General features: G+C 39.0%; 1 protein-coding gene across 2 annotated transcripts in view; it reads right to left on the minus strand.

Annotated features, from left to right (window-relative positions):
* tgs1 (trimethylguanosine synthase 1) overlaps positions 1-19,322 on the minus strand; it is a 105,947-nt gene that overhangs the window by 36,661 nt on the left and 49,964 nt on the right. For both annotated transcript variants that reach the window (XM_017310108.1, XM_008433524.2), the window contains one exon: positions 4,483-4,627. In XM_017310108.1, the coding sequence (XP_017165597.1) occupies positions 4,483-4,627 (145 nt within the window). The remainder of the gene's footprint in view (positions 1-4,482; positions 4,628-19,322) is intronic.

Here is a 19,322-nt window from a genome sequence, read left to right on the forward strand (position 1 = left end):
AGATTTGCTGCGTCTCTCAGTAGTGTCCAGAGAATGGATTAGGTACCAGGAGACAGGCCAGTACACCAGGAGACACAGAAGGGTCCTGCTCTTGGGCTACCACCCAGCAGCAGGACCAGTACCTTGTCCTTATTGCAAGGAGAAACAGGAGGTCTACTGCCAGGGTCCTACAAAATGACTGCCAGCAGGCCACTAATATGCATGCGTCTACTCAGATTGTCAGAAACAGACTCCATGAGGGCCGTATGGGGGCCGGGCATCCACATATAGGGCCTGTTATTACAGCCCAACACCGGGCAGGATGATTGGGGTTTGCTAGGGAACACTAAAATTGGGAGATTCATCATTAGCACCCTCTGACATGTCACAATAAACGATGAATCAATTAATCAGACGATAAATTAAACCTATCGACCTCATTTTAATTATCGTCTTTATCGTCTCTTCCGGCCTTTCTTCTTTCTGTTGATGACACTGAATGAAAAAAGGCTCAGCTCCGGTGCTCTCCACTGACCCTCCCTTCCTCATTTCCTTAGTCTAATGTCCAGCGCACATTACACGAGTTGTCAGCCAATTTACAAACCCTGAGAGACACACCATTGCAGACAGAAATCCTAGGTATAACAGTTCGATCGTGCCATGTGGTGTCGGGCCACATGGGCACAAAATAATGGCTACAAGTCCAGTTAACTAATTTTAAAATCAGGCATTAATCAATGCTTTACTAGAATCTACCTGTGATGCATGTGACTAGAGTCAGCGTAAAGTCCTGACTGAATGAACATCATTATAACCTATTTATGTCACTTTAACGAAGAACAGCTGAAAACTTACCGGGGGTATTAATTGCGGTAACAATTTGGCTCCAACTCCTCCCCTTGTCATTTCTATATTCTTTGCACGAAATGTTGAATAAACATTAATGTTGTTTCCACATATCATCTCCGATGTCTTCTGGACTTCATGTTGTGCGTGTCAGCTGTTTGGGATTCCCCTCTGTAATTTCCCCTCAGAAAGCACGGAGGAGAATCCGCGCTTTCTGATTGGCTTCCTGTCACATTCAACGGGCTGCGTTAAGCTCCCAGACGGGGAAAACCCCTGATTTAGATCGAAGCGGCCACGACGATCTACCTTAACACACCACACACTGCAGGATGATCGGTTAGATCAATGGTCCCCAAACTTTTTCCTGTGAGGGTCACATAACGTTTCCCTTCTCTGGTGGGGGGCCGGAGTCAGAAAACGTTTTACACGTTTATCACCTGCGCTGCCGGAAATTGCCAGAATCGTTTCTCGATTGATTTTTACCCAGAAAGCACATGGGCAAAAACCGTTAGTGAAACAGTCACTGGGACTGACTAGTATATATTTCATTGAGGGAAACCTGGAATGCAGCGTTCATAACACGAGTGTTCATCTGCTCTGCCGCTAGCAAACAACCGTACTGATTAAATAACATAAAAGTCAAGCAGTTCCCTAAAAGTCCAACAGATGGCAGCAATGCGCCATGCAAAACAAAACACCCACAGTTTACGGGACACACCTCCTGCTAAAGAGCCCCCTGGTGGTTGAAGAAAAATCCACACATAAACCCAGAAAATACAATATATTTTTCTATTTAAATCTAGTGATTACTGATGGCAATATATTATACAGACTTCATAATCTGCACTCTTTTGGTTGAATGCAGTATTTATTTCCACTTTGGCTTTATGTTGTTTAGTTTTTATTCAAGTACGTTTTTTGTTAATGGAGACTGAGAATCCATTTTATTTTTGTTTTTGGTTGTTTTGTTTATTTAGTTTATCAGTTCCAGTGTAACGTGTTCTTTTGAAAATAAGGTGCATCTATCCGGAAATCGCATGTATTATTAGTCATTTCCATTAAGGTCTTGAAACAATATTATCGTTTATCGCAATAATTTTTTAGACAATTAATCATCCAGCAAAATTTGATTTGTTATTGTGACAGGCCTAACCTTCACAGATGTATGCTGAGTGTGAATCTGCTTTCAACGGTTTGTGGATGGCCACACAGTCCTCCATGTGTTAGCCACAGGTGCCATGACTGCCATAAGGTAGTGGGATGAGGTCCTCAGACCCATTGAAGACCTTGTGCAGTTGGCCCTGGGTTCCTTCGTACATAATTGGGCTTCCAGCTCATGAAACCCACAAAAACAGGAATATAAAAAAATCTGAATACTGTGAAGAAATCAGTCCAAACTACTACTTAGTTTTTGCAGAAAAAAAGAAATTAAAATCAAAATATTGTACTTTAAAAATTATATGTTAATCTTCAATACTTTGCCTTAATCACTGCCTTGATGCAACGTGGCATTGAGGCAATCATCTTGTGGCATTGCCTGGGAGTTATGGAAGCCCAGATTTACTTGATGCTTGCCGTTAGTTCTTCTTTGTTGTTGGGTGGTTTAAGTCCAGCGAGCTGGCTGGCCAATCAAGCCCTGTGATGGCACAGGCATCAAACCAGGCTTTGGTGCTTTGGCGGCATGGGCAGGGGCCAGGTCCTGCTGCATCTCCATACAGATCCTCAGCAGAGGGATCAAAATACTCTAAAGCATTCTGTTAGACTGTTGACTTTGGATTTAAGAAAGCAGAGTTTACTAACACCTGCAGTAAAATTTCGCCCCAAATCATGACTGCGGGTATTTCACACTGGACCTCAAGCAGTTAGGGTTTTGTTCCTCACTTGTCCTCCTCCAAAACCTTGGACCTTGATTACCAAATGAAAGGCATACTTTTCTTTCATTGGAAAAGAGTACCTTGGACCACTGGCCAATGGACCTTACCAAGCTCCGCCCAGAAACGCCCTCTAAAGTCCCACGTGGCTGCATGTCTCACAAACAAAGCCTCGCAGTGCTTAGTTTCTATGTAAACATGGCGTCWTTCATTTCGACTGACTCTCTGCAGAGTATTTCTGAGTTGATTAGTTTAGCATTTCTGCCGGATTTTCACAATATATCAGCCACGACAATGGACAGGGGAACCAACAAGTTCATGTCATCTTTTTTGGACGACATCAAGGTGTTTGAGCCACGCGATGCCTCCAACATTTTGCACGTCACAGCTAAATGCTACCGGTTGATGAGGAAAACAGCAGATCCTCATACCCTCAGCATAAATATAGCTGTGGACAAGATCACTGATGCCTGTTGTTCTTGCAAGGCTGGGTAAGTCGGGCATTCGTGGTTTTGAGGGTTACTTTTGAAACCAGTGATTTCTGTTATTGGCAAATGTTTGAGTATGCCTAGGCTGTACTCGGTGCTAGCGTGGCTAACACGATTACAGTTTAGTAAAAAGCCTTTTCAGGTAAAATAAAATCTTTAATGTCAGATACGGTACACATTGCGTATTGATCTGTTCAGCTAACGTAAGACTATAACAGACAGGCTTCAAGGTGTAGAAGTTGTATCAGTACTGATATTATGCTGTACTTGGCTAAGAGGTTTTCATAATGGATGTGTTTATTATTTACTTTCTTTTTCATTCACTAAACACAAAGAAAGCAAAGCAATAATACTTACAGCAGCACACAGTCCTTTGTTCTTATTGATCCTACGACGGTTAAGCTGCAAATGCGGTCGTGCACAAGCTTTGATCCAAGCAATGCATTCCATTTCAGATTTTGGAAATCTGTGAATTTTAGTTTCACAAATATGATCAGGATACCTGACGTCGCCTGTGCAGATACCCCACTGACGGTGGAGAACCATTCTTTTTCGTGTCCTGACGCAAAAACTTTTTGCCGGTCTGCTAGTCCACAATGTACATTAGCATGTGTTTACTACTGTAGCTTGTGTTTGTGAGACGGTCACGCACATGGTAGCTGCGCAGTGACATATAATGGGTATTGGCCAATGAAACGCGGCCCCTGTGGTAAGGTCCATGGTCCAGCCTTTCTTCTCCTTGACCCAGCTGTGACGCTTCATACGTTAGCTCAGGTTCAGAAGTGGGTTCACCCAAGGAACCTGACTGTTGTAGCCCATGCTGTTAGTTGCTGAATGTGGTGTTTTTTCAAGCTGTGATTTCCTCCTCATTCCAATCTTTCTGGATCACTGCCAGATTCTTGAATCTTCTCTGTTTGATAATACGTTGACGCTCCCAGTCACTTCTTTTGCTGGTGCATCTTCTCCTGTCATATTTTGACCTTCCACTAGACTTTGACTTAATAATGAAAGTCTTGGCCCTGACTCAGTTTCGATACACTGTGGTCTTGACTACAACAAGCAAGCAAGCACGCGCACACACACACTCCAAGTTATCTAAAACTAAGTCAGGGTTCGAGGAGTTCAAAAAGAAGTTTGGAAGTCTGTCTCTGTCAATCTGATTGCTGTATGACTTCACAAAGCAAGCCACACTACGTGTAGTCCTGATTAAGCTTTCCCACTGTCAGCTAAGACCTACCCTGACTAATAATACACAGACAAGCTGAATAAAAAATGTCAAAACAGTTTAAACAGATTACCTTGTAGAGGGCAGGGTTAATTTGATTTGAGTCATCTCCATCCGTCTCAGAGAATTTGGTGTGTTTGTTGATGCTTCTGACTACCTTGTTAGTCTTTTTAGGCCTCGGACCATTGAAATGTTTATAGTTTATGACAATTCCCGACCTGAGGAAATAATAAGCAAAAGACATTGTAACTTTTACACTTTCAAAAAAGACAACTGACCATTTGGCCCATATGCTGAAATTTGAAAGAAATATCTTGACATATTTTTTCATATAAAAACATTTTGTGTTTTTTACTTCCTTAAGATAAGTAATATCACACAAATTGACAGGGGATTTTTATTGCTAAATCCTGAAGATTAACTTCAGTACATGGCAGGCAATTATTGTTCAACACCCAATAAGGCGTCTCTCTATTTATTTGTTTATTAATGTTTGTTCTGTCAACCGTTCATGTGGCCTGAATTGCTGTGCGCACCCCCAACCTATATACATCAAAACGTGCAGCTCGATGTCGAGAAGGGAACTACGGTATTACTTCTGTTAGTTTCAACCTACGATGGCCACGTGCTACGCAAAAAACGTCACCCAAAAACCACATTTGTGCGACTCGAACTGTTGAATGCACCCCCACAACACATATATATATATATATCACCCCCACACAAGGGCACCAAAATTAAGACAATTCCAAGGGCCCTTGACCAACAGGAGGCCCTCCCACAAAAAATTGTTTTAATTTTCTTATAGAAATAGAAAAAAATTGGGGACCCTGTCAGTTACAAAATTAATCAAATAGTGTTTCTAAAATAGTTTTATCAGTAACATTTAAATGTTACCCCCTCCCAAACCAAAAATCACATCTATATTTTCACTGAAGCCCTGTATCTGCCTGAAAGAGTTTGTTCCTGCTTAGCGCACTTGACGGTGTTCAGCAGCAGTCAGTAGAAGACAAGAGCGACTGTGGTAGTTACTGTGCTGCCTAGAAAACTAATAAAATCAGGTTTTCAAAGAGAGAGAGAGTGTCAATTTATAATTTTTATTTTTCTCCAAGAGAGGTGAGAAGACTGAGATTATCAACCATTTACATATTTAGCTTAGCTACAGACTACTGTTTGCCTCCATTTCACTAGCATTTAATGAATGAAGGAAATAATTTAATATCATATTCATATATTTAACATGTCCCTATACCTCTTACCACACTTAACAGATGAGTCAGTCAGCAGCAGCTCTAACCCCGTTACCAGCATAATTCCTCTCCCCTGTCCCAGTGAAAGGAGAGTAAAACTGTGTTCAGTGACAATCTAGTTAGCGTCATTCCAGGGAATTTTCCTGTCTCTCTACTCTCTTTACAATTACACAACAAAAACTATGTATTAATTACTCAGAAAGTCAATCTTTATAAAATCTTCCATTAGCCCTTCTAGAAGTAAGTGAATGAGGTTGATTGACAGCACTAAGACTGTTTCATGTAAAATTCACAAGCAGTGAATATTGTGCTAGTATCAGAATTTAACCAAAGAAAGCAAGGCAGTTGCAAGCCTTTCAAATTGTGGCGCTTTTGATGGGTCAGATAGACTTAAGAAACTGTAACAGCAGCTGTGAAATGGAGGGGGAAGGAATTTAATTTTTTGTCATGGGGCCCAAGATTCATGGCAGCGTCCCCGCCCCCACATGCTACTGACATCATTTAAGCTTTGGCTAATTTTAGCTTATACACAAATGTTTGCATCCCGAATGGCGTTAGTCCATATTACTCAACATTTTAATGACACTTCATACTTCTTTACTACTTTTTACTTCACCTTAGCATTGTCGCTAATTTTCAGCATCAAACCAGAATGCTGGGATCCAATCAATAGGCACGCCGTATTATATACATATATGTGTTTTTTCTTTTTTTTAAAAAGTTATTTAAAAAGTATACTCCTGGTGACATTATCAAATCATTCACCTACTTATATTTCTCTAATTATATTAATCCCTGGATGTCCAATTCAGCCGTGGAGAAACAGTGTATTTTTTAACCAAGACTGAAAATTTGAAAAATTTATTAAAAGGCATTAAGATTATTTTTTTAAGCAGAATAAAATTCCTGAAGTATCTCCCCAGTTATTGTGAGATACCAGGAAAGCATACACTCGAGGACTGAAAATAAATGTATTTTATTTTGACTGAAGATGAAAAACTAAAAGCTGGACTATGGACATTTTTTGTAAGCGTATTTGTGAACATGCCTCTTTATTATTAAACTGAATATAATTTCTGAATTTTGTATAACTTTTCTTCAGGTTAACTTAGAAAGGAAGCCATTATTGTTACAACTTCATTTTCTAAGCTACAGAAAACTAATTGTTAGGAATGCTCAAATATGAAAAATTGGAGTGATGTTGATATCCGATAGTAACACTGTTGATTTACTAGTGCTTTATTTTATCACATTTTTTTATCCGATTACACGGTTAATCTTAAGAATAAGCGTTAGAATCCTCAATTTACAACAGCCCTACTGTCCACACTCTTGTTGAGGGGTGAAGCATAGGTGTTGTTGATAATTGATTGATGGTTCTTCTTTTGTGTAGCCGAGTCGGGTCCTGCATTTGAAGATAGGAGGTAATGGTAACTAAATAAGTCATTAATTATACACTCCTGTTTTTTGTCTCTTAATCCCTTGGATATTTATTGTTACACCCCCACCCGTGAAACAATAAATGTTACACACAGGTGGGGTAACCCTACATTTACCTGTTAATAGGTTGGAAGAGAAACCTGTTACTTTGTTGCAGTATTTTATTTTATTACTTTTTCAGATGACAGCACTTGAGCTAAAGCTGGTCCTTCAAGGGAAGGGCCCTGTTTTTTGTGAATCTAAAGTTGAAGCTATTTTGGAGCTTTTGAAAGGATTGCGTTGGCATTAAACTGTCCATGAGAGGTGTGGGCAATAGTTGTGCAATGTAAGCTAACAGATAAAAAAGCCTGTGCTTCACTTTCCATTGGAGGAAGGCTTATCATATTAAACTCTTAAAGCTGCAGTCTTGTGGGCATATGAGTTGATGACAGAGAATTATAGGCAACATTTTCATGCACTTAGAAGAACCATGAGCTGAAATCATGTTAGCCTGCCTCTTTATTATTAAAGACAGGCTAACACGATTTCTTAATCAACCCAAAAGGCAGGCTTTCCCCCATTCATAGCCAACATGATTTTGTTGGGGAAAGGGTTGCTTTTTGATCAGTGGTATCCAGCATGTAAAATCATGGGAAGATCAAGCTTCCCGTCAGGAACTAATCTTGCTTGAAGAATTTAAAAACTGCGCATCTCAAAAGATAGATACTGTCTCTTAGAGCCAGATACTATAAAGTGTGGGAAAAGACTCTTGTTCTCAGGGCCGTGCAGAGGCCACTAAAGAGGCAGGTGCTCAACAACAAAAAAAGGGCAAATCTAACCGCCTTCTAGGACAGAATATTAACAAAGCCACACAGCTTTCAGAGTTTAATAAACAATGATAAATTACAAAAATGTGACATATACAATCAAAGCTAACGAACACCTCCATATAGAGCATAACACTATGCCTATGTAAGATATTTTTTTTATTACTTTTTGTTATTTTGTTATAGGAAAGTATTGCAATATTCAAACCTGCAATTTAGCAAGATATGTAAATCAGAGCTAGACCACCAGACATATTTTGTCTTTACAGAATTACACCATTAAAAATATAAACAAGGGCAAAATGCAACCTTTTAATGGACTGTAATCTATAAAACAAAGAGCTGCCTGTTTGCTACACTTGCAGTAGAGATGAAGATGGTTCATTCAGGAAAGCAGAGCTGCATCAAACTTTAATGTGGAACTGCAGAAAAACGAGAAAAAAAAAAGCAAAAATTAAATTGTTAATGCTTGCCACCATGAGAAAAGCCTACTGAGTTTTGCTTAAAAAAACTTTTAAAAAACTTTAAATCACACATTTTTGACTCAAAGTTAACTTTCTTCTTTTCTTGTTATTCCAAGTTTTTGTTTGTGACTCAAAGTTTTGCTTGTGATTCTCACATGACGTCTTGAGCAGGGCCTAAAATCACAACAAAAGATTACTAATGGGTGCAAATAAATGTTTGTTTGGTAAAAATGAGTTAATTAAAAAAAAGTATTTTAAACAAAACTTTTTTTTTTAAAGGAATCATTACAATTCCAAAAGTTTTGATTGCAATTTTAACTGAGGTTAGAAAAAAAAAACTAACCTCAGTTAAGTAAAAACTTAACTGAGGTTAGTTTTTTTTTTCCATTGAATAATTGGGAAACAAATTTAACTTCATACTCTGTGAACCAGACCCTAAACTTAAAGTCTGGGTTGAGTTTTTTCCCCTTCATTAATGACACACTTTTACGTGGTAATTCAGGGTGAGTTATTTTTAATTCTAAATGAATATCCTTGTTGGACTATTATTTAAGTGTTATTCTCCTTCAAGATACATTTACCTAACGGTAGAATAAATGAAATGTACATTATGTAGCAAAGGAAATTAGAAGATCGGACATATATTCATTATGGAGATGATCAGTTTTGGACGGGCGATGTGCCCCTATTTCATAAGCGATACTAAAGAATGACTGATATCATTAAAGATACAGGGGAGAAGCTTTTTAGTTATCTAGCTTTGCTAGCAAAGTCGTTAGCTATCAGTTAGCTAATAGCACAACAACAACAGCCTAATATCTGTATGATAGAAATACTGGATCAATAGATAAGAACAGTTTTTCCTCACCTGGTTGTCTCCTCCCGTTCAGTAGTTCTTCAGAGAAAGGCAGACGCAGAGGCCTGTCAGTGACTGTTGTATTTCATTATCTCTCTACTGAAACTGCTACTCCGTTCTGAAGCAGAAACGATACTTCGTTTTCCGTCAACTGAGAAGCAGCAAGTCTACTCCACTTTATTCACCAAAAACGTTTTTTTTAATTAACCAAAAACTGTTCTGTAATCTGGAATGTTCGCTACGTTGAGCTCCGYAGTTAGCCGCCTTATCTCACTGCGCGAGAGGCAATTGCGTCATGCGTCACGGGAAAAAGGTCAAAGGTAACAAGGTGACCGGTTTATTATGTTATACAAAAAAGAAAAAAAGCAAAGAATTTTAGCACATGTTTTTTATGTGTCAGAAGAGGGCTTAGGAAATAATACAAAAAGAAATTGACCAAAAGGGCACTTTGGGGCAAGGAGTAAAAAGGGCAGGTACTCAAGCACCCCCAGCCCCCCCTTCTGCACGTGCCTGCTTGTTCTCCAATGATGGTGGCGTTCTGATGCGCAAGCAGGCAGTTCAGCACCAATTTTGCCCTGGTGACACAGTGTTTTTGCTACCAGTGGGTGGCTCGATTCTCATCGCTCATTTCTCTGGCCCTTATTTGTTTCAAAGTAAGACGTCAGATACTCATTATGTCATTTCTACACCTGACCACAGAAAAACACTGCTATGCCAAAAAAGTATCCTGAAGTAATATGTTAAAAAGACGGCCTGGGTAGAGGAGCAGGAGAGAACATAGACTGTTATTCCTGTGTTAACCTCCTCCTCTGACTGTGATGTACCTGTCATTCAATACAACTTTGAGATGCGTGGTGCTGTTCCCGTGTTATGCCATTTCCTTAGAGAAATTACGTGTCAGGTTCCCTCCATTCAAACCAAGATTCTTCAGATTTAAAAAAAATATATAAACCATTAACCTCGAACCCGAACACTTGCATGACAAGAGGTATAGATCGTTAATTTCTCTTTAATATTTGGGTTGATTGCAGAAAAAAGAAATATCATTTTACATGATGTAGTTTCTGAGAATAATGATGGCCACATAATCTTTGATGTCTGTTCACATTAGCATTTTTCCTCAGTTCAAAAACAAATTGATACGCAACAGTTATGACTATTTGAGCAACATGGCTCATTTAAAGTACTGCTAACAGGTACAGGAAGACGTATGTAAATGGCTTAACAGTAGCTATTTGTGTGTAAACGGAGCACATTACATATAACTTTCACATGTGTTTTTTCTGATGTGCTTTTGCTCTCATTGCATCGTTCGAGTTTATCACCTTGGCAGATGGGCATTAGCCCTTGTATGGACTGAGACATGGGGCAATGCCTTCACTGGACCCTTATACTAAAAGGTCTGGGTCAAGATATCAACTCTGAAAAGTCAGAGTTGTTATTTTGATGATGAGCCATAAAAGTTTTGGCTACTTCATACAAAACTGAAGAAACTGCATGATGTTCTTTTTTGGTTTGCAACATACAGAGAGGTCTTTGCAGTACACTAAAGACAAATCCACAAGGTGCATTCAGACCAGGGGTCCCCAAACTTTTTCCTGAGGGCCACATAACTTTTTCCTTTACTGGTGGGGGGCTGGAATCAGTTTGTAACAGAAAAAGTGCGACGATTGCAGTAGTGCCTAAATGTAAAAATGTATTGTTTTCCAGAAAGCACAATCAAATAACCCTATCTGGGTTCTTCACAGAACAACAGTCAGGAAATTACACTATTAATGAAAGAAAGAAATAATAGTCAAATAACCTTCTCTAGGTTCTTCACAGAAGAAATCCAGGAAATAACACTATTTATCAAATAAACACTGTATTTTCCGGACTATAAGCCGCAACCCCAGAGTTAAAAAAACAAAACAAAACAAAAACAGTAAACATACACCGCACCGCGGTGTAACATACATAAGCCGCAGATATCTCTGCCGCTCTAGGTTTTCCACAACGATGCTGCAGAGGGGGGCGGACACCCAAAATTTGAGTCATAACAGGTCAATTGAATATCACATTTATTACGGTTGAAAAAGAAAAAGTTGCCAAGTTTAGATTTAACTGAACTGATTACGGTAGTTTTCTTTGTGTCTGCTACTAGAATGTGGTAAATGAAAATAGGCGCTTTCTTCTTTTTTTTTTTTTCTTCTTCTTCTTCTTTAGATTTCAATGGCAGCTTGCATTCATTATTGTTGTACTACTGCCATCTATTGGATTCTAATATCTATACCTCAAATTCTCATAATGATCCCAGTATTATTTAAAAAAAAAAATAATAATCTTTTTCCCCTCAATGCTATTAAACTGATCAACAACATTCTCAAATTTCAATTCCTTATTAAAACCTAATTCTGTTTTAATGGGAGCTTTCTACTTTTATTTCCAATTTTGACTTCCAATGATTCACTTCCTGCTAAAGAGCCCCCTGGTGGTTGAAGAAAAATCCACATATAAGCCGCACCGGGCTATCAAAGCTTAGGAAAAAAGCAACGGCTTATAGTCCGGAAAATACGACTGTAAAAAAAATCTAAATGCTCTCTGGTATTGTTCAGGGGGCCGGACCAAATGTGGAGGCAGGCCGTAGTTTGGGGACCACTGATTCAGACCCTCAATGTCCACTTTTTTTTTTGCCATTTATGCATTAGCAACTCATCAATCAACTGATGAGGTCAATTCCATCCATCTTGGAATTGTACAGGGTGAGCCATAAGTTTCCATACATACAAAAAATAAACATTTTATATTGGACAACTGTTTTTATTTTCGTGGGACTATGTATTCGCTGCACATCTTGAACCATTTTGTGGTTGATCTGCAACATTTCCAGTTTTCTGAAACTTGCAAATAAGTTTTGTATATGTGATGCTCGTTAAATGTTTTCTCTTAAAGTTTTGTGCAACCGTGCGACTGCTTCCCGATCCAGCCATCAGTATAATTTCAATTCTTTGCTTTTTTGACAAATGCATGTTCTTGGGTATCTGAAATACTAAAGAAATCTAAATTTTACATTCTCCTATGTATGGAAACTTATAGCCACCCTGTATATATGGACAACACATGGTTGTGAGATGGTCACTTATTTCAGTTTTTAGACCCATCTTTGTTAGGTGTCTCCTGGCTCTCTAGCATGAACAGCAGACATAATCCATGCCTGGTGATTGCAAATCCATTTCATCATGCAAATCTGTCCATCCTCAGTGGCTAACTTGTGTTGAGATACTGCTTTCAACCTTTTTCACTGTTTAGTCAGTTGATAGCTTCTGCACAACTTCAGTGGCCTGATTAATTTTGTACCAGTAACATACGTCTACTTTGTCATAATGCATCCCACACTTTGGACAGATGGGGAAAATCCAATCACTGTAAACCTTGGCGCAGAGTCCGAGACATATGATCTATCACCAAGCCTCTCAAGCCCAGATTCTACATCTTCAATCTTTGAGACGTCTCCACTACCCCAATAATGTCATTACTTTTGACACAGACCATCCATCCATCCATTTTCTTGCACCCTTGTCCCTTAGTGGGGTCGGGAGGGTTGCTGGCMCCCATCTCCAGCTGACGTTCTGGGCGAGAGGCGGGTTCACCTTGGACAGGTCGCCAGTCTGTCGCAGGGCAAACAACCATGCAATTTAAACAGACCAATTAACCTGACAGTCATGTTTTTGGACTGTGGGAGGAAACCGGAGTACCCGGAGAAAACCCACGCATGCACAGGGAGAACATGCAAACTCCATGCAGAAAGACCGGGGCCGGGAATCAAACCCAGAACCTTCTTGCTGCAAGGCAACAGCTCTACCAACTGCGCCACTGTGCAGCCTGACACAGACCAACAATCTGAAAAAAAAAACCACCCTTGAAAAATCTAGTAAAAATCTTTTAGATTTATTTGTACAACATGCTATATCTGCTTCTACTATTGCAAACTCCTTAAACCATCCCAAAATATAATTTCATTCACACATTTTGCAACACCAGGCCCCATGCAAAGAAAAATTTTGTACTGTGGACTGGACAACCGAAATTGTTTTGTCAACATATGCCAGATCCTACTGCTGGGTTTATTTTGTCTCCAAGGCCTTGGACATTTAGTGTTACACCCCCCACCTGTGCCCCTAGACTGCCATGGGGACATGCAGTGCCTTGTGAAAGTATTCGGCCCCCTTGAACTTTTCAACCTTTTGAAGCCTTTTCAGGCTTCAAACATAAAGGTCTACATTTTTTATTATTTTGTAAAGAATCAACAACAAGTGGGACACAATCGTGAGGTGGAACAAAAATTATTGGATATTTTAAACTAACAAATAAAAACTGCAAAGTGGGGCATGCAATATTATTCGACCCTCTTGCGTTTATACTTTGTAGCGCCACCTTTTGTTGCAATTACAGCTGCAAGTCGCTTGGGGTATACTTATCAGTTTTGCACATTGATAGACTGAAATTCTTGCTCATTCTTCCTTGCAAAACAGCTGGAGCTCAGTGAGGTTGGATGGAGAGCGCTTGTGAACAACAATTTTCAGCTCTTTCCACAGATTCTCCATTGGATTCAGGTCTGGACTTTGACTTGGCCATTCTAACACCTGGATATGTTTATTTGTGAACCATTTCATTGTAACTTTTGCTTTATGTTTGGGATCATTTTCTTGTTGGAAGATAAATCTCTATCCCAGTGTAGGTCTTTTGCAGACTCCAACAGGTTTTCTTCCATAATGATTCTGTATTTGGCTCCATCCATCTTCCCATCAATTTCAACCATCTTCCCTGTCCCTGCAGAAGAAAAGCAGGCCCAAACCATGTGCTGCCACCACCAAGTTTGACAGTGTGGATGGTGTGTTCAGGGTGATGAGCTGTGTTGCTTTTACACCAAACATATCATTTTGCATTGTGGCCAAAAAGTTGGATTTTGGTTTCATCTTACCAGAACACCTTCTTCCACACGTTTGGTGTGTCTCCCAGGTGGCTTGTGGCAAACTTTAAATGAGACTTTTTATGGATATCTTTGAGAAAAGATATCTCTTTTCTCTTCCACAAAGGCCAGATTTGTGCAGTGTACGACTGATTGTTGTCTTATGGACAGACTCTCCCACCTCAGCTGTAGATATCTGCAGTTCATGCAGAGTGATCATGAGCCTCTTGGCTGCATCTCTGATCGATCTTCTCCTTGTTCCAGATGAAAGTTTGGCGGGACAGCCGGGTGTTGATAGATTTGCAATATGATCCATATTGCAAATCTGGATCATCATCCATTATTGTTGCACTACTGCCATCTATTGGATCCTAATTTCTATACCTCAAATTCTCATAATGATCAGAGTATTATTTAAAAAAAGAAAAATCTTCTTTTTCCCCTCAATGCTATTTAACTGATCAACAACATTCTCAAATTTTAATTCACTATTATAACCTAATTGTTTTAATGGGAGTGTACTGGCACTCTTTCTTCGGTTTTTTAAAAGAAACCACTCAGAGCTGCAGACACAATAACTTCTTCACTCGCACGACATGACGAGTCCTTTAGGTTTAGATGTCTTTACTTAAAAATAAAGAGGTTACAAGTCATTTGCACGCACGGTAAGAAAACTATATGCTCTCGTACAGCTCTGTCTAATATGGCACACTGCACGTTCTCCATTACGTTACTACAAAGGAGCGTCAAACATTTTTCATATCAATAATTTTCTTAGAACAAAAACTACCTAACAAGATGAATTAAGAATTATATAAAATATAAACTGCAACTATAAAATGTACTTTTCCACATTCTATCTTTCCTGCTTTATGGCTCTTACAGGGAGCTTTCTTCTTTGATTTCCAATTTTGACTTCCAATGATTCACTTCCTGCTAAAGAGCCCCATGAGTGTTGAAGAAAATTCACATATAAGCCGCACTAGGCTATAAGCCGCAAGGTTCAAAGCTTAGGAAAATAGTTGCGGCTTATAGTCCGGAAAATACGGTATATGAAAAAAAATCTAAATGCTCTCTGGTATTGTTCAGGGGGCCGGACCAAATGTGGAGGCGCGCCGGATTCGGCCCACGGGCCGTAGTTTGGGGACCACTGATCTAATGGATAATCAATAATACTCAGCCTAAGTCTTACTTAGAAAGTGTATAAAGGCCCTCAACAACCTCAATGTAGATAATTCCTGTAAGTAAAAGGCAAGTGGAAAACTCCTTTTGGGAAAGATGAGTTAAAATCTTGCATAGAATATATATCATTCCTGAGGCCAGACACAAGATGAACACAGCACTGTCAGAACTTTGTATTAAATGTCAATCTGCTATCTGATCATTTATTCACTCCTTGTAGAATTGCCCCTACAGTCAACAGTTGTAATAGCTCAACAGTCTTGATATAACTTTTAAGAGCAAGTTGCTTCTAAGTGTAAGGACATGTTTGTTGGGACTGACTGAGAATCTTCCTGCTGACATCCGCAGGATATATATATAAGGAACCAGGAAGCATGACCATATAAGGTCAACTCTAGCATCTTTACACTGGCTGCCTGTCTTTTATGGAATAGATTTTAAGATTCTTTTGTTAATTTATAAAGTTTTAAATGGGTTAGCCCCCCTTTATCTTCGGGACCTTTTAAATTTCCGGTCTGTGTCCAGAACCCTACGATCAAATAATTAGTTATTACTGACAGTTCCTCGGACTCGACTTAAGAGGAAAGGAGATCGAGCTTTTTCTGTTGCAGCTCCTGTTTTATGGAATAAGTTACCTTTCCAGATTAGATCTGCCCACAGCCTGGATCATTTTAAATCGCTTCTTAAAACTAATTTTTTGTATTTTTGTATTGTCTTTCTTGTACAGCACTTTGGTGCAGTTTTAATACCTGTTTTAAAGTGCTATATAAATAAATTTGACATTGACACATCCATGCATGCATACATGCATACATACATACGTAGCCTCACCTGTCATCATGGAAAAATAATACATAATAATAAAATCATTTATATTGCTATTTTCACCTTGTGGTTTGTACTATATAAAGTATCTATGTTTTACTTAGCTTAACAAATTCTGATGATTTTTTCTTCAAAATCGCAGAATTTTCGCATTTTCCGGGTGAGGCAGCAGCGAGCTGAGCCTCACCTGGGATTGCGCAACCTCTTGCTAACTGCACCGGTTGCCATTCTATGGGAGCATGTACGCCGGCAATAAAATGGCTAAAAAACATTTAATATATGGACTGACTTTCCATATTTTAACTTATATATATAATGTACAGTGTTTTTTATTGTCACCAACTGTGTGTATCGTGTTTTGTGTGCGGAGGAGTGATCAGAAACGGCAGAGAAAAGACTCGAGGCGAGGCAGACAGGTCTCTTGCCTCATCGCCGGGGGCGCTCATGTTCCCAGATATTGTGACTCCAAAACTGCAGAACTGCAAAGTGAGCTAGCCATGGAGCTAGCCATACAGTAAATAAGTAAAATACAGCAATATATTTGTTTTCTCCTCTCTTCTGACGTCAATATGAAAGACTACATTTCTACACTTAAAAAGTTTTCTAAAGTGGATTTTCAATTGAAGCAGGAGATAATAACTAAAGGAAGACCAACACCGGAGCTGAAATTTTTGCTTCGAGATAGTTTGATGATTCTTAAACGGAACAGAAAAGACATGCCGAGGATAGACTTGGCTTTGGATGAGCGGATATTTTTGTGCAGAATTAGCGGTGAATGGATTTCATTGATAAGTAAAGGTAAGACAGCAATAAGATGTTTTTGTTTAGTTTTTTAATGAAATGTGCATACACTACATACATATGCAGGGGTGAAAGTAGTTTAAAATTATTGGGGGTACTATGACACACACACACACACACAAAAAAAAAAAAAAAAATATATATATATATATATATTGCTTCTTTGTGTGCTTTGGAGTTTTTGTGCTGATGAATGTTTTTGCGAAGCGATAAACACTGGGTAGCTCTTGAATTGCTACAAAATAAAGCTGTATTTCCCTCATCCCACTGGCTGAAATGTTGACACCTTGAGATGCCATGAGACCTAAATTCTGAACATCATGGCATGGAGTGCATCCCAGTTTTCCATGTCTGGCATATAACCATTCATTTTATCTTTTAACTGGTTATATTGTTCCTGTGTCCAGACAGAGGGATAATCAGTAGCCCAGCATCATGACCTGTTTGTTCTGAAGATCCTGCATGACTTCTCTTCCTAACATGGCGCCTCCTCACTCTGACTCTCATACTGATAGGAGGAACCACAGAGCTCTGTTAAGTTAAAAGCACATCTTCTGAAGTTGGGATATTTTTCCTCCAGCAGGTTCCAGAGTTATCACCTCAAACCAGATGTTGGACTGGATTTTATTTCACTGTCATTTGTGAATGTTAGAGCCTCAGTTTCAACAGTGGAGCTACGAAGGTTGAAAAAGGTTATTTTGGAGAAAGTCTCATCAACATCAATATTTCCACTAATTAAGAGGCAAAAATTTTTTTTGAGGAAAAGCCTCTCAGACTCTGAGCCCAACAGCACCAAACTATTTTTTTATATTAGACAATTAATTTAATTTCACATAATTATCGCAGTAGAAGCCATTTGTTTGTTAAATACTTAATGAAACATATTTACAGTGTTTAATGTTTGTTGTAAATGACGTAGAGTCACAAAGAACAAGGTAATTAGTACACGTTTGTCGTTTATTGAACGTTCAGAAATTACAGCGGCTGTGATGCGCCAAGACGAAGGTAAAACAACCTGAACAAGTGATCAACTCTAAACCACTCACACCTTTTTACTCTCCGTCTCTCTGTCATTTAAGCACACCTGTTGCCATGGCAACCTCCTGCGCTCCACAAGCTGAACAGAGATTACGTTAAAAACATAACATTAAGTCCGTTACTTTGCGATCATTAATAAGCCTCCCCTAAACACAGCGGTGGTTGATTAGTTAATTTTAAACTCCTGGTCTGCCAGTTATTTTGGTTATGGAACCGAAATGCATAGAATTGCGCAACACATTGTTGAAACAATAATTACTGAGATTATTATTGTCGTTGTGTCATTAATTTGAACACGTTTTGTTGATGTTTTTAGTTCTTTAATAAAGTTCTGAACCTTTTGATAAGCCCATCAGAGGGGGACGTGTTGGTCTCAGCGTCCTGCGACGTTCAGTTTGTCACCAAATGCCGAGATCGACTCAAAACCTTCCGCGATCGACATATTGCACCGCTGCTCTAGTAAAGCACAAACAGTTCAGAAACAATATAAAATGAGAAAAAAGCTATTTATTAACTGATTAAGTCGTGTTTTAGATTGTTCTTGCAAAACTAATCAATCACGGCTGATTAGTGGGTGAACTCACTGCTGCACAGTGAACCCATTGATGTTTTTACAGCAGACAGCCGCTCCTCTCTCTTGCAGGTAAAGCGTACCCTTAAAAGATTTAGCGGGGGTACGYAGCAGAGGTGTGACCAAGTCACTGTGTTGCAAGTCTCAAGTAAGTCTCAAGTCTCTGTCCTCAAGTCAAGACAGGCCTCAAGTCAAGTCTCAAGTCAGGAACCTTTCATTTCAAGTCATTTCGAGTCGTTTTTATTTTACTTTTTTTTATAATTTGCAATTATACATAAAATTCAAATAATAGACCATTTGTTCTTTTTAAAATCTGTATTTATCTCAAATGATAGAATATGTGCAGCTGAACACAAAGTATAAAAAACATTTTTAAATTGTACCTCTTTATTGCGCAGTTCTGTTAAACTTGATATTCAATAAAAGACGAAAATGCTGACATTTCCACAGCACAATACAAAGAACCATAACAGCAGTTTTTTCCTCTTTTCTCTGACCTAGTCACTGAGTGAACATGTATTTTTATGTGTCCATGTTTGAGTAACACAAGAAACAAAACAAATATATCAACTGAACAATTAACAGAAATCTGCAACTGAGGATACTGTATTTCAGTTAACTATTCTGCATTGCATTTGCAAAAGACCAAACTGGCCAAAGGTCTGTCATTTGTGCACGATGAGGACTTAAATGATACCATAGCTGAAGACGTGCTCCACTGGAGCACTGCAA

The sequence above is a fragment of the Poecilia reticulata genome, linkage group LG17 (assembly GCF_000633615.1).
Source record: "Poecilia reticulata strain Guanapo linkage group LG17, Guppy_female_1.0+MT, whole genome shotgun sequence".
NCBI classification, from domain to species: Eukaryota; Metazoa; Chordata; class Actinopteri; order Cyprinodontiformes; family Poeciliidae; genus Poecilia; species Poecilia reticulata.